This window comes from Entelurus aequoreus, linkage group LG11 (assembly GCF_033978785.1).
Source record: "Entelurus aequoreus isolate RoL-2023_Sb linkage group LG11, RoL_Eaeq_v1.1, whole genome shotgun sequence".
NCBI classification, from domain to species: Eukaryota; Metazoa; Chordata; class Actinopteri; order Syngnathiformes; family Syngnathidae; genus Entelurus; species Entelurus aequoreus.
Window position 1 is genome coordinate 19,327,835 of NC_084741.1, and position 15,330 is coordinate 19,343,164.

The 15,330-nt window shown below is 38.4% G+C and overlaps 1 protein-coding gene across 2 annotated transcripts in view; it reads left to right on the top strand.

The window, feature by feature from the left end:
* The window catches only part of LOC133659852 (inactive phospholipase C-like protein 2), a 137,092-nt gene that overhangs the window by 100,070 nt on the left and 21,692 nt on the right, over nt 1-15,330 (top strand). For both annotated transcript variants that reach the window (XM_062062649.1, XM_062062648.1), the window contains one exon: nt 4,274-4,349. In XM_062062649.1, coding sequence (XP_061918633.1) covers nt 4,274-4,349 — 76 coding nt within the window. The remainder of the gene's footprint in view (nt 1-4,273; nt 4,350-15,330) is intronic.

Below are 15,330 nucleotides of genomic sequence, written 5' to 3' on the forward strand. Positions count from 1 at the left end.
TTAGCGGGAAATTTAAAATTGCACTTTATAAGTTAACCCGGCCATATTGGCATGTGTTGCAATGTTAAGATTTCATCATTGATATATAAACTATCAGACTGCGTGGTCGGTAGTGGGTTTCTGTAGGCCTTTAAAATGTCTCTGACAATCTTGCACTTTCTGTTTTGAAATTACATGAATGTTTGTACCACTGCTTAATAACTGTTTAATAAATACTAGGGATGTCCGACAATGGCTTTTTGCCGATATCCGATATTTAGGTATTGTCCAACTCTTAATTACCGATAGCGATATCAACCGATACCGCTATATATACAGTCGTGGAATTAACACATTATTATGCCTAATTTGGACAACCAGGTATGGTGAAGATAAGGTCCTTTTTTTAAAAAATTAATAAAATAAAATAAGATAAATAAATTAAAAACATTTTCTTGAATAAAAAAGTAAGTAAAACAATATAAAAACAGTTACATAGAAACTAGTAATTAATGAAAATGAGTCAAATTAACTGTTAAAGGTTAGTACTATTAGTGGACCAGCAGCACGCACAATCATGTGTGCTTACGGACTGTATCCCTTGCAGACTGTATTGATATATATTGATATATAATGTAGGAACCAGAATATTAATAACAGAAAGAAACAACCCTTTTGTGTGAATGAGTGTAAATGGGGAAGGGAGGTTTTTTGGGTTGGTGTACTAATTGTAAGTGTATCTTGTGTTTTTGTTGATTTAATAAAAAATTAAAAAAACGATACAGATAATAAAAGAAACGATACCGATAATTTCCGATATTACATTTTAAAGCATTTATCGGCCGATAATATCGGCAGGCCGATATTATAGGACATCTCTAATAAATACAGTTTTGGTAAATTGACTTTGTTGTGATTTCCCTCTCTGCATGAAAGTTTAAAATTAGCATATATTAATGCAGTATGAAGAAGAATGTTTTAATGTAGACACATAGAATCATCATACTTGTGTGATTATATGCATCAGGTGTTATTTCAAGGCTAAGGCAAAATATCGAGATATATATCGTGTATCGTGACATGGCTTAAACATATCGAGATATTAATAAAAGGCCATATCGCCCAGCCCTACTTACCGTATTTTTCTGAGTATAAGTTGCTCCGGAGTATAAGTCGCACCGGCCGAAAATGCATAATAAAGAAGGAAAAAAACATATATAAGTCGCACTGGAGTATAAGTCGCATTTTTGTGGAAATTTATTTGATAAAACCCAACACCAAGAATAGACATTTGAAAGGCAATTTCAAATAAATAAAGAATAGTGAACAACAGGCTGAATAAGTGTACGTTATATGAGGCATAAATGTTAACGTAACATATTATGGTAAGAGTCATTTAAATAACTATAACATATAGAACATGCTATAGGTTTACCAAACAATCTGTCACTCCTAATCGCTAAATCCGATGAAATCTTATACATCTAGTCTCTTACGTGAATGAGCTAAATAATATTATTTGATATTTTACGCTAATGTGTTAATAATTTCATACATAAGTCGCTCCTGAGTATAAGTCGCACCCCCGGCCAAACTATGAAAAAAACTGCGACTTATAGTCCGAAAAATACGGTTGTTATATATCAGACAGTAGGTGGGTTTTTTTACCCTTTGTGTTTATATTTCGCTGTGTTTGTTGCGTTTCGCTTGATTGTAAAATATGTCGATTGAGAGGGGGTGTGATGTTCATATGTTGTCAATATTCAGTGTTTTATCGTTCATAGTTAATATTGTTAATCCTCCATTCTTTATTTTCATGTACACTATGGGTGTCTCATTCAGTAAAACAATTTAAAATTCCATTACGTTTAAGGCGGTCTGTCATAAGGTTTTTAGCATGAGGTTTTGTATTACTGTTCCTAAAAATAGATATGCCAGCCCCCTGCTTTACTCTAAATGTGGCCCCTCGAGTCAAAATAATTGCCCAGGCCTGACCAAAATGATCGTCGTAATGAAAAACAAAAATACTCTGCTGTGCTTTTGTTGTCACTCTTTAAATGAGTTGACAGGCGTAATATTCGAGGTCAACGTCTGAAACGTTCAGTTTTGTACAAACCCCGTTTCCATATGAGTTGGTAAATTGTTTTAGATGTAAATATAAACGGAATACAATGATTTGCAAATCCTTTTCAACGCATATTCAGTTGAATGCACTACAAAGACAACATATTTGATGTTCAAAATCATAAACTTTATTTTTTTTTTGCAAATAATAATTAACTTAGAATTTCATGGCTGCAACACGTGCCAAAGTAGTTGGGAAAGGGCATGTTCACCACTGTGTTACATGGCCTTTCCTTTTAACAACCATCAGTAAACGTTTGGGAACTGAGGAGACACATTTTTTAAGCTTCTCAGGTGGAATTCTTTCCCATTCTTGCTTGATGTACAGCTTAAGTTGTTCAACAGTCTCCGGGGGTCTCCGTTGTGGTATTTTAGGCTTCATAATGCACCACACATTTTCAATGGGAGACAGGTCTGGACTACAGGCAGGCCAGTCTAGTACCCGCACTCTTTCACTATGTTGCCACGTTGATGTAACACGTGGCTTGGCATTGTCTTGCTGAAATAAGCAGGGGCGTCCATGGTAACGTTGATTGGATGGCAACATATGTTGCTCCAAAACCTGTATGTACCTTTCAGCATTAATGGCGCCTTTACAGATGTGTAAGATACCCATGTCTTGGGCACTAATACACCCCCATACCATCACAGATGCTGGCTTTTCAACTTTGCGCCTATAACAATCCGGATGGTTCTTTTCCTCGTTGGTCCGGAGGACCCGACGTCCACAGTTTCCAAAAACAATTTGAAATGTGGACTCGGCAGACCACAGAACATTTTTCCACTTTGTATCAGTCCATCTTAGATGAGCTCAGGCCCAGCGAAGCCAACGGCGTTTCTGGGTGTTGTTGATAAACGATTTTCGCCTTGCATAGGAGAGTTTTAACTTGCACTTACAGATGTAGCGACCAACTGTAGTTACTGACAGTGGGTTTCTGAAGTGTTTCTGAGCCCATGTGGTGATATCCTTTACACACTGATGTCGCTTGTTGATGCAGTACAGCCTGAGGAATCGAAGGTCACGGGCTTAGCTGCTTACGTGCAGTGATTTCTCCAGATTCTCTGAACCCTTTGATGATATTACGGACCGTAGATGGTGAAATCCCTAAATTCCTTTTTCTTAAACTGTTCAACAATTTGCTCACGCATTTGTTGACAAAGTGGTGACCCTCGCCCCATCCTTGTTTGTGAATGACTGAGCATTTCATGGAATCTACTTTTATACCCAATCATGGCACCCACCTGTTCCCAATTTGCCTGTTCACCTGTGGGATGTTCCAAATAAGTGTTTGATGAGCATTCCTCAACTTTATCATTATTTATTGCCACCTTTCCCAACTTCTTTGTCACGTGTTGCTGGCATCAAATTCTAAAGTTAATGATTATTTGCACAAAAAAAAATGTTTATCAGTTTGAACATCAAATATGTTGTCTTTGTAGCATATTCAACTGAATGTGGGTTGAAAAGGATTTGCAAATCATTGTATTCCGTTTATATTTACATCGAACACAATTTCCCAACTCATATGGAAACGGGGTTTGTACATCGTCCCTGCAATCCGCATTGGCATCTCCCCCTCTGATTACGCTCCCGAGAGGATGCCCGGTGTGTTTTTCTAGCGAGTATCTCACACTATCTGTAACTGACATCAGCACTGAAGCGTGTGTTCACCTGCACGTGTGACGGCCCGCGTTACAACATCTTCACTAACACTATGCCGCCGTGTAGCTGTGATTTCTCCAAAGACCTCAACGCAACCGTCACATTAGTAGCTGTCTGCAAGTCTGCGCACTCCACCGGCGGGGCTAAACTTAGCATCACCCACAGATGTCGGCGTCATGAGTGCTTCTGTGACTCACTCTCATGTTTGACTTTCGCTCCTCTTGTTCTAAAATTACCTTGAGTGCATTTTCTTTTTGAAAAGTTTCGGGGCCAAAGCAAGTGTTTTGGCGTCGACGGTGAAAAAGGAAGACTGGTAGCCTTGAATAGAAGCCTCTTGAGTCTCCCCTCTAATTTTGGCTTTCCACAGCAACCTCGCCCACAGACCTTCCTGTAATAGCAGCCGGTGTCTGTGAGACCTCCCTGCGCAGAGACTCCCGGAAACCACAGCGAGACTACTTGGCTCGCAAGGCTAATGCTAATGAACACTCTGTTTTGGTCTCGCCACAGGTGATCCAGACCAGCAAGACGTTGCTAGAGAACTCCGAAGGGGTCTACGAGATGATCCTGCAAACCCAGAAAGCAGGTGAGAGGAACGATGCCCTGACAGAGGAGCGCAAACTAAGTGAAAAGCGCTCACATTCATTTCATGCTTGGTTTCCCTGCCGCAGCGCCGTGTTTATGAACAAACACATGGGAGACCAGGTAGAGCTGATAAACACCTATTAGCATAAATGCAATTAGCAATGAATTCATATTCCAGTTGCTCATTTGCAGTGTTCTGACGAGATGTTCAACAGTGCTACCGCGCATGCGTATACAAGGAATAATGAACACATGGACAAGTCACTGTCAAAAACTGTTTTAAACGTGACTAGAATCTACAGAATAGACTTAGATTTAGACTAGACTAGACCGATATTGTCGGCCGATAAATGTTTTTTTATTAAATCAACATAAAAAACACAAGATACACTTACTTTTTATTTTTTTTTATTTTTTAATTTTTAATTTTTAATTTTTTTATAATGTCCTGCCCAGCTTCTCAGGCAAATCATATAGTTGATGTAGATGCCCATATCGGCTGTTCAGATTTACTTTACAAAAGAGAAGTGTAGGATACTTCTCTTGTTGCCTTATTTGTATTTTGACTTTATTAAATGTATTTATATTATCATTTGGTGCAGCCGGGCCGGAGCAGGAGGGGATAGAAAGAGAAAAAAAACGGAAGACAGAGAGGGGAATTGTGGGGACAAGAGGGGGATTAGACAGAGAGACAAAAACAACAACAGCAAACACAAAAACAACAACAACAACAACAATAGAGCAACATCAGCAAATACGACATGTACAAATATGATGGTAAAAGTAATAGCAAATAAGCAGTTAGTGAAAATAAAAAATAATACAGAAATGTCAATTAGCATTATTACACTAAAAATGGAGCAATATGAATACCAATAGAAATAGTGCTATTGATAATAAACAATACCAATACTTTACCTTTATTATCAACAATACAATTGTTCAAATGCAACAATACATATACGTAATGATAACTTGAGATACGAAAGAATGCAGGAAAATGGAGGGGAAGAAAGAGAAGCAACCTACATTAACCTTGTAGATTGTTATAGTAACAATAGGTTAAGCTTTGTCAGTGTGCCATGTGTTATACTATATAATTAAATCAACATAAAAAACACAAGATACACTTACAATTAGTGCACCAACCCAAAAAACCTCCCTCCCCCATTTGTCCCCTCATTCACACAAAAGGGTTGTTTCTTTCTGTTATTAATATTCTGGTTCCTACATTATATATCAATATATATCAATACAGTCTGCAAGGGATACAGTCCGTAAGCACACATGATTGTGCGTGCTGCTGGTCCACTAATAGTACTAACCTTTAACAGTTAATTTTACTCATTTTCATTAATTACTAGTTTCTATGTAACTGTTTTTATATTGTTTTACTTTCTTTTTTATTCAAGAAAATGTTTTTAATTTATTTATGTTATTTTATTTTTTAATTTTTTTTTAAAAGGACCTTATCTTCACCATACCTGGTTGTCCAAATTAGGCATAATAATGTGTTAATTCCACGACTGTATATTTCGGTATCGGTTCATATCGGTATCGGTAATTAAAGAGTTGGACAATATCGGAATATTGGATATCGGCAAAAAGCCATTATCGGACATCCCTACATGTAACAATATGAAAATGTCATATTGTGCACTGCAAAAAGTCAGTGTTCAAAAACAAGAAAAAAACAAACAAAAATTAGGGGTATTTTATTTGAAGTAAGCAAAATTATCTGCCAATAGAACAAGAACATTTGGCTCGTCAAGACTTTTCAAAACAAGTCAAATTAACTAACCTTAATGAACCCAAAAATAACTTAAAATAAGTATATTCTCACTAATAACAACTGCACCACTTAGAGATGCCGATAAATGCTTTAAAATGTAATATCGGAAATTATCAGTATCGTTTTTTTATTATCTGTATCGTTTTTTATTTTTTATTTTTTTTATTAAATCAACATAAAAAACACAAGATACACTTACAATTAGTGCACCAACCCAGAAAACCTCCCTCCCCCATTTACACTCATTCACACAAAAGGGTTGTTTCTTTCTGTTATTAATATTCTGGTTCCTACATTATATATCAATATATATCAATACAGTCTGCAAGGGATACAGTCCGTAAGCACACATGATTGTGCGTGCTGCTGGTCCACTAATAGTACTAACCTTTAACAGTTAATTTGATTCATTTTCATTAATTACTAGTTTCTATGTAACTGTTTTTATATTGTTTTACTTTCTTTTTTATTCAAGAAAATGTTTTTAATTTATGTATCTTATTTTTTATTTTTTTATTTTTTTAAAAGGACCTTATCCTTACCATACCTGGTTGTCCTATCTAGGCATAATAATGTGTTAATTCCACGACTGTATATATCGGTTGATATCGGTATCGGTTCATATCGGTATCGGTAATTACAGAGTTGGGCAATATCGGATATCGGCAAAAAGCCATTATCGGACATCCCTACATGTAACAATATGAAAATGTCATATCGTGCACTGCGAAAAGTCAGTGTTCAAAAACAAAACAAAAAATACAAAAATTAGGGGTATTTTATTTGAAGTAAGCAAAATTATCTGCCAACAGAACAAGAAAATTTGGCTCGTCAAGACTTTTCAAAACAAGTAAAATTAACTAACCTCAATGAGCCCCAAAAATACCTTAAAATAAGTATATTCTCACTAATAACAACTGTACTACTATATGAGTACATATTTTCTATTGTTTCATTGAAAATAAAACAGCAAAGTCCATTTGGCTGTCATCTGTTTTAATTATGAGACACAATTGTGTCAAAGTCATGATTTTTTTTTTACATGCTTGAAATAAGAAATTATTACTTTAAAAAAGTCGTTTTATACTTGTGAGTGTTGATGCCACAGCTTTGCATCAGTTGATATTCTAGTTTCAAGCATGTTTTACTCAATATAGGTCATCAAATCTCAGCAACAAGCTGTTTTGATTGATTGATTGATTGATTGATTGAGACTTTTATTAGTAGGTTGCACAGTGAAGTACATATTCCGTACAATTGACCACTAAATGGTAACACCCGAATAAGTTTTTCAACTTGTTTAAGTCGGCGTCCACATGATACAGTTGTTTACTATCATATATCCTATCATCATAATACAGTCATCACACAAGATAATCACATTGAATTATTTACATTATTTACAATCAGGGGTGTGGATGGGGGGTGGGGGGGGGTAGGATATGGGCAGCAAGTAGTGGACATAGAGAGAGAGAGAGAGAGAAAGAGAGAGAGAGAGAGAGAGAGAGAGAGAGAGAGAGAGAGAGAGAGAGAGATCAGAAGGCATAAGAAAATGTACCTGCATTTGATTGTTTACATTTGATTATTAGCAATCCGGGGAGAGTGTTAGTTTAGGGTTGTAGCTGCCTGGAGGTGAACTTTTATTGTGGTTTTGAAGGATGATAGAGATGCCCTTTCTTTTATACCTGTTGGGAGCGCATTCCACATTGATGGGGCATAGAAAGAGAATGAGTTAAGACCTTTGTTCGTTCGGAATCTGGGTTTAACGTGGTTAGTGGAGCTCCCCCTGGTGTTGTGGTTATGGCGGTTATTTACGTTAAGGAAGTAGTTTGACATGTACTTCGGTATCAGGGAGGTGTAGTGGATTTTATAGACTAGGCTCAGTGCAAGTTGTTTAACTCTGTCCTCCACCTTGAGCCAGCCCACTTTAGAGAAGTGGGTAGGGGTGAGGTGGGCTCTGGGGTGGAGGTCTAGAAGTAACCTGACTAGCTTGTTCTGAGATGTTTGGAGTTTAGATTTGAGGGTTTTGGAGGTGCTAGGGTACCAGGAGGTGCATGCGTAATCGAAAAAGGGTTGAACGAGAGTTCCCGCCAGAATCCTCAAGGTGCTTTTGTTGACCAGAGAGGAGATTCTGTAGAGAAATCTCGTTCGTTGGTTAACCTTTCTGATTACCTTGGTTGCCATTTTATCACAGGAAAGGTTAGCCTCTAGAATGGAACCTAGGTAGGTGACCTCATCTTTCCTGGTGATAGCAATGTCACCCACTTTTATGGTGAAGTCATTGACTTTCTTAAGGTTGATGTGGGACCCAAACAGGATGGATTCTGTTTTACCCAAGTGTATGGATAGCTTGTTGTCAGCGAGCCAGGTGCAAGTTCTACAGAGCTCAGCACTGAGGATTTTCTCCACCTGTGACTTGTCCTTGCCGGATTCCAGCAGGGCAGAGTCATCCGCAAACAAAAACAATTCACAGTCGCATGCCGATGACATGTCGTTTATGTATATTAGGAACAGTAAAGGTCCCAATATACTGCCTTGGGGGACTCCACAGCTCACCGAGAGGGGGGGGGGGGGAGACACGGTGCCGTTCACCTCTACCACCTGCTCCCTCCCCTCCAAGTAAGATTGCATCCAGCTCCATGAGGTTTTGTTAAATCCGATTGCTCTGAGCTTATCCAACAGTATAGCGTGGTTAACGGTGTCAAAGGCCATCTGAAGGTCCAGCATGACCATGCCGCAGTATTTGCCTGCGTCCACCTCATGTTTGATGTGGTCGGTCAGATAGAGAAGACGTGTGTCAGTGGAGTGGTTAGTTCTGAAGCCGGATTGGAATTTGTACATGAGTTTATTAGTGGCAAGGTAACTAATAAACTTAATATTTCTCCATTACTTTCGAAATGGAACTGAGAATAGAAACAGGTCGGTAGTTACCAGGTTCCAATTTGCTTCCTTTTTTAAAGAGGGGAGTTACTCTTGCTATCTTAAAATCTTTTGGTACTTGGCCTTGTGTAATTGATAGGTTTATTATGTGCGCGATGATCGGGGCAGTAATATCTTACTGAGATCATTTAGGACCAAAACACTTAAAACAAGTAAAACACTCAAACATAAAATCTGCTGAGAGAGAATAATTATCTTATCAGACAGAAAATAAGCAAATATCACCCTTATTTGAGATATTTCATCTTACTTAGATTTCAGTTTTTGCAGTGTGGTTATTGTGATAAAAATGAGTGTGCCGTTCATGGCGGTCACTCACCGCTGTCTGGTCCACTTGAGTCTCAGACAAGCAGCTAACAATTACCATATTTTTCGGACCATAGGGCGCACCGGATTAAAAGGCGCACTGCTGATGAGCGGGTCTATTCAGGGTCTTTTTTCATTCAAAAGGCGCATTAAAGTGGTCATATTATAATTTGTTTCTAAATTTAAAATAGAGACGTCCGATAAATGCTTTAAAATGTAATATCGGAAATTATCTGTACCGGTTTCAAAAAGTAAAATGTATGACTTTTTAAAACGCCGCTGTGTACACGGACGTAGGGAGAAGTACAGAGCACCAACAAACCTTAAAGGCACTGCCTTTGCGTGCCGGCCCAGTCACATAATATCTATGGCTTTTCACACACACAAGTGAATGCAAGGCATACTTGGTCAACAGCCATACAGGTCACACTGAGGGTGACCGTATAAACAACTTTAACACTGTTAAAAATATGCGCCACACCGTGAACCCACACCAAACAAGAATGACAAACACATTTCGGGAGAACATCCGCAACACAACATAAACACAACAGAACAAATACCCAGAACCCCTTGCAGCACTAACTCTTCCGGGACGCTACAATATACACCCCCCGGTACCAAAACTTTACTTAAATCAATAACGGAGCAGCATCTCCTCATCCGTGGCTCAATAATTCAACATCATGTCCCGTGAAAAAACATCCGACTTGCTAGTCCGGCAGATATTAGTAAGAACTTTACGCTACTTTATATTACAAATGGCAACAGCGGAAGATGAATGCCACATAACTACGGCGTCATCACGGACCACAATTGCGGACTCGCGCACATTTTCAGGACTTATGCAGATCCCAAATACACATCAGCAGTTACCAGAAGAAACAAAACGGCAGGTAATATGTCTGCTAATAGGTGCCATTTTGCGGTCCTTATACATGCACCATAATAATACTTATATGTTTAATGCGTCGACAATCCATCAAGCAGTGCGCCTTCATAGCTTACAGAAGTCGTACTAAAAACATTTTGACAGATTTTTGAGCGCCGTGTGTAATGTTCTATATTCTCAATTTAACATTTAAAGTTTTGGTGTTGTTTACTGCCGTCGTATTGCAGTCTACACTAAAGATGTCCGATAATGGCTTTTTTGCCGATATTCTGATATTGTCCAACTCTTAATTACCGATTCCGATATCAACCGATACCGATATATACAGTCGTGGAATTACCACATTATTATGGACGCATTAAAAAAGGTAAAAAAGTTTTCCAAAATAAATCAACTCAAGTTATGGAAAACAATGCCAACATGGCACTGCCATATTTATTATTGAAGTCACAAAGTGCTTTATTTTTTTTTAACATGCCTCAAAACAGCAGCTTGGAATTTGGGACATGCAGCCTGAGGAGGTTGAGGTGGGCGGGGTTTGGGGTAGAGGGTAGCGGGGGGGTGTATATTGTAGCGTCCCGGAAGAGTTAATGCTGCAAGGGGTTCTGGGTATTTGTTCTGTTGTGTTTATGTTGTGTTACGGTGCGAATGTTCTCCCGAAATGTGTTTGTCATTCTTGTTTGGTGTGGGTTCACAGTGTGGCGCATATTTGTAACAGTGTTAAAGTTGTTTATACGGCAACCCTCAGTGTGACCTGTATGGCTGTTGACCAAGTATGCGTTGCATTCACTTGTGTGTGTGAAAAGCCGTAGATATTATGTGACTGGGCCGGCACGCAAAGGCAGTGCCTTTAAGGTTTATTGGCGCTCTGCACGTCTCCCTTCGTCCGTGTACACAGCGCCGTTTTAAAAAGTCATACATTTTACTTTTTGAAACCGATACCGATAATTTTGAAACCGATACCGATCATTTCCGTTATTACATTTTAAAGCATTTATCGACCGATAATATCGGCAGCCCGATATTATCGGACATCTCTAGTCTACACGTATCTCTTATGTATGACTGCCATCTACTGGTCAAACTTATCATTACACCGTGTACCAAATAAAATTGCTTTGAGGTCAGTAAGCACAACCAGAAATATGCCGTACATTAGACGCACCGGGTTATAAGGCGCGCTGTCGATTTTTGAGAAAATGAAAGGATTTCAAGTGCGCCTTATAGTTGGAAAAATTCAGTAGTCATTATAGAATATACATTCAGTAGTTAAACTTAGCTGAATCCCTTTTCATTAGTTGTGTGTGTGTTACTGAAAACATAGGTTGTATCATTATGTGCTAACGCCGGAAGAGGTCCACTTAAAATATGTGGGAAAATGAACACCCTCGAGGCGTCCCTGTATAGGTTGTGAACAGCCTTTTTAAAGAACTGTACTTTTTGGGGGGAATTTGCCTGTCAATCACAAGCCTTATGTTGGACAAGAAAACACTCTAATTGGTCAAATACGGCAAGTATGAGGTGGCTCATGATGCAGCTAATGAAAGTACATTATTGTGCCCATAAATCCTTCTAAAGGAACATCCAATAACCGCCAACAATACTCCATACTTCTTCTGACCTGAATATTAACCAGTGGTGTGCAGTCACTAGAGGCAGGGGAGGCGGGGCCTCACCTGCCATCATGGAAAGAAAAAAAAAGTAAAAAGAAAAAAAAAATAATTAAATTGTTATATGTATCCAGTGATTATACTAAAGTTATTTTCCATTTAACTCCACCAGTTTTAGATCATTTTTATTTTTATTTTCACATTTGCCGTTCAAATACTGAGAAGAGACGGTGCGGTGATCAGCAGCCAGTTGAGCCTCACCATGGATTGCGCAATGACTCGGCTAACTGCTGGCCTGCTGTGCAGTGAGACTGTATTGCTATATGAATTATATTATACATTTCCATAGTTTAGTTAGCTGAGGTATATAATGTACAGTGTATTTTGTCAACAACTGTATGTGTGTAACGTATTTTTAGTGCTGAGCATTCATAAAACTGCTGCGAAGACTCACTGTGTGAGGCTCGTCTCATAACCCCGCCTCCTGGTGCTAAGCACCTCCGCCGCAGAATACACCGCCCGACGGGAGCGCCACACCAACCAAAGCCCACACCCAAACCCTCCACGTGCAAGACCGAATCCACCCAAAAAAAGTCACTTAAGAAGCCAAAAAGTGCAAAAACAACCATGCTCGCGCTGCAGGAGCCGCGAACGACCGCAGGGACACAACATTAGGTACACCTGCACTGCAGGTTCATATGTTTTTAAATTTGACTGTGATGATGCAGTCGTGCCTCACCACACATTAACCTCACCACACGCCGCTGATGTTAACCAAGTATTACTGATATTGGTATTATAAGAGGAACTACTTTTAGCAGTGCCTTGATCACAGAGAGCTAACTAGTTTAAGATTAAAGATTAAGATTAAAGTACCAATGATTGTCACACACACACTAGATGTGGTGAAATGTGTCCTCTGCATTTGACCCATCCCCTTGGGGAGCAGTGGGCAGCAGCGGCGCCGCGCCCGGGAATCATTTTGGTGATTTAACCCCCAACTCCAACCCTTTATGCTGAGTGCCAAGCAGGGAGGTAATGGGTCCCATTTTTATAGTCTTTGGTATGACTCGGCTGGGATTTGAACTCCAACCTACCGATCTCAGGGCGGACACTCTATGTTGCTATATTGACATATTGAGCCGGTGAGCTGCTGCATCGCGTCTGAGGTGGTGAAAGTTAATACTCGGTTATAAATCATGCATCACACCTGAATAGTAGAAGGTTGTGGTCATAAACCGAGAAGTTTGTAAACTTTTACCTGTAGATAGCGAGAAAGACGGTTAAAAGATGATCTAAACGGGAAGATAAAAACATCCCATCAGTCGGCATCCGAGTGAAAACAGACATTGTACAGTAAGTTATTGTTTAATTGTGTTTGTAGTTTGTATTTCTTATTTAGCAATACTGCTACATGATACTTAGTGTATCACTAAAGCTGCATCTGTTTAGCACACAGCTTCTAAAATGTGTAGATCATCCTCCTTATACTCAGCCTCAAAAATATAAGGTTCTGGATCATCATTTGTCCCAAAGTAGTCCCAAATTAATATGCCATCGTATACTTAAAATGAGCAAAATATGTAAATATTACGTGTTATTATGAATTTAACTACATAACATGTATACTTATAGTATGTATATATAACGTTGATGGAGATTTTGGGATGTTTTGTACAATGCCTTATAGGTGAAATATAACATTCTATTACCTCCATTATTAGCTGACTTTTTCCAGCGTTTATTTACGATTTAGAATGCATCAAAAAATAAAAAACATGCTCTTGTCTTGAATAAGGATTGGAAATGATAGATACAATTTTAAGAAAAGTTCCCCTTTAAGAGCCGTTCTATTGTTGCTTGAGTGCTTGAATATGTTTACCTTCCATTTTAGTGTGTAAAGGTTTTAGAGTGTTTTCTAATGATAAAGGCAGAAGGGTGTGCTTCACTTCTGTGGGTTCACTTCCTGTTTTATGTAGGCACATCTGTGTGTGTATCTTCATATCTGCCTCTACTGTTTAGTAGTTTTAAAATATTGGTTTATTGTCCGAATAGTAATGTTAGTCTGGCAACTACTGAGAATATTTTTAATATGACCACATTTGAACAATTAAAAGTAGATATATAATTATTTTATTATAATTTGCCGTTTTGAAAGAGTGTTTTTAATGCATGATGTTTTACCATTTAGTATTTTGATATTCATCTGAAGATGGCCGGCAACCCAAAATGTTAAAAGAGCCATACTGGACCAAAAATACAAAAGACAAGTCTTTCTGGAGCTGCAAAAAATTAAAAGCCTTATATAAATCTTATAATGAAGGCAACACATGATGTAAGTGTCTATATTAGCTATATTAGCCTACTATCAAAATGACTGTGTTGCAGGCTGATGCAAATCTTTGTTGGCAGAAATGTTGAAATGTAATATTTATTCTACACATTTTTACAACATTGGAAAACATTAGTAAAATTGAGGCTTCCCAGAAGGTGAGATAACTCCTGGAAATGACTGGTTTAGAATGGCCAAAGCTATAGATGTGTGTGTCCATTTTAAAGGAAATGGCAGTCGGTCTTCTTCTAATGGATTTATTACAATCTCTGCAAGCTGGGTAATGTTTGCTGTGGTCTGGAACAACATGGCACACAAACAACTATCAGAAATAAAGCCAATATCACATACAGATAATGTGTCACGAGACTTGCAAATATAAATTAAATACAGAGGGGACATAAGTAAAGGAGCTCAAATATACCTACCAACGAGGCATAATGATGCAATATGTACATACTAGCCTCATTAGCATGTTAGCATCGATTAGCTTGCAGTCATGCACTGAACAAATATGCCTGATTAGCACTCAACAAAGCTCACAATTGTGCATTCACGCACAGCATGAAACGTTTGGTGGACAAAATAAGACGAAGAAGGCGTGGCATAAAACACGTCTTTCTGTGGCAGCAAAGTTGTACATGTATATATATGCCTGATTAGCACTCCACACAAGTCAATGACATCAACAAAGTTCATCTTTGTGCATTCACGCACAGCATAAAACGTTTAGTGGACACAATAAAACAAAGAAGGCGTGGCATAAAACACGTCTTTCTGTGGCAGCGTCGAAGAAAGTTGTACCTGTAAACAAACTACAATGAGTTCAAGGGCCGCCGAAATTAGTCGGACAAAACGGCGCTCGCCAAATACTCTCATCAGTAAAGCACAAACATATTAGACAGTGGGCTTTCTAACAGTTAGGAAGGTTTTTGTGTTTTTTTCCTCCTACAGAAACTGTATTAAAACAAAAAATATATATTTTTCCCCCCATATCTTTCCATTTTCATACATTTTTCAAAAAGCTCCAAGGAGCAAATAGGTTGCCGATCCCCGTACTGGCCAAAATAAAAGTATATAAAACATTCAAGCTCTGCCCATTTAATTAGT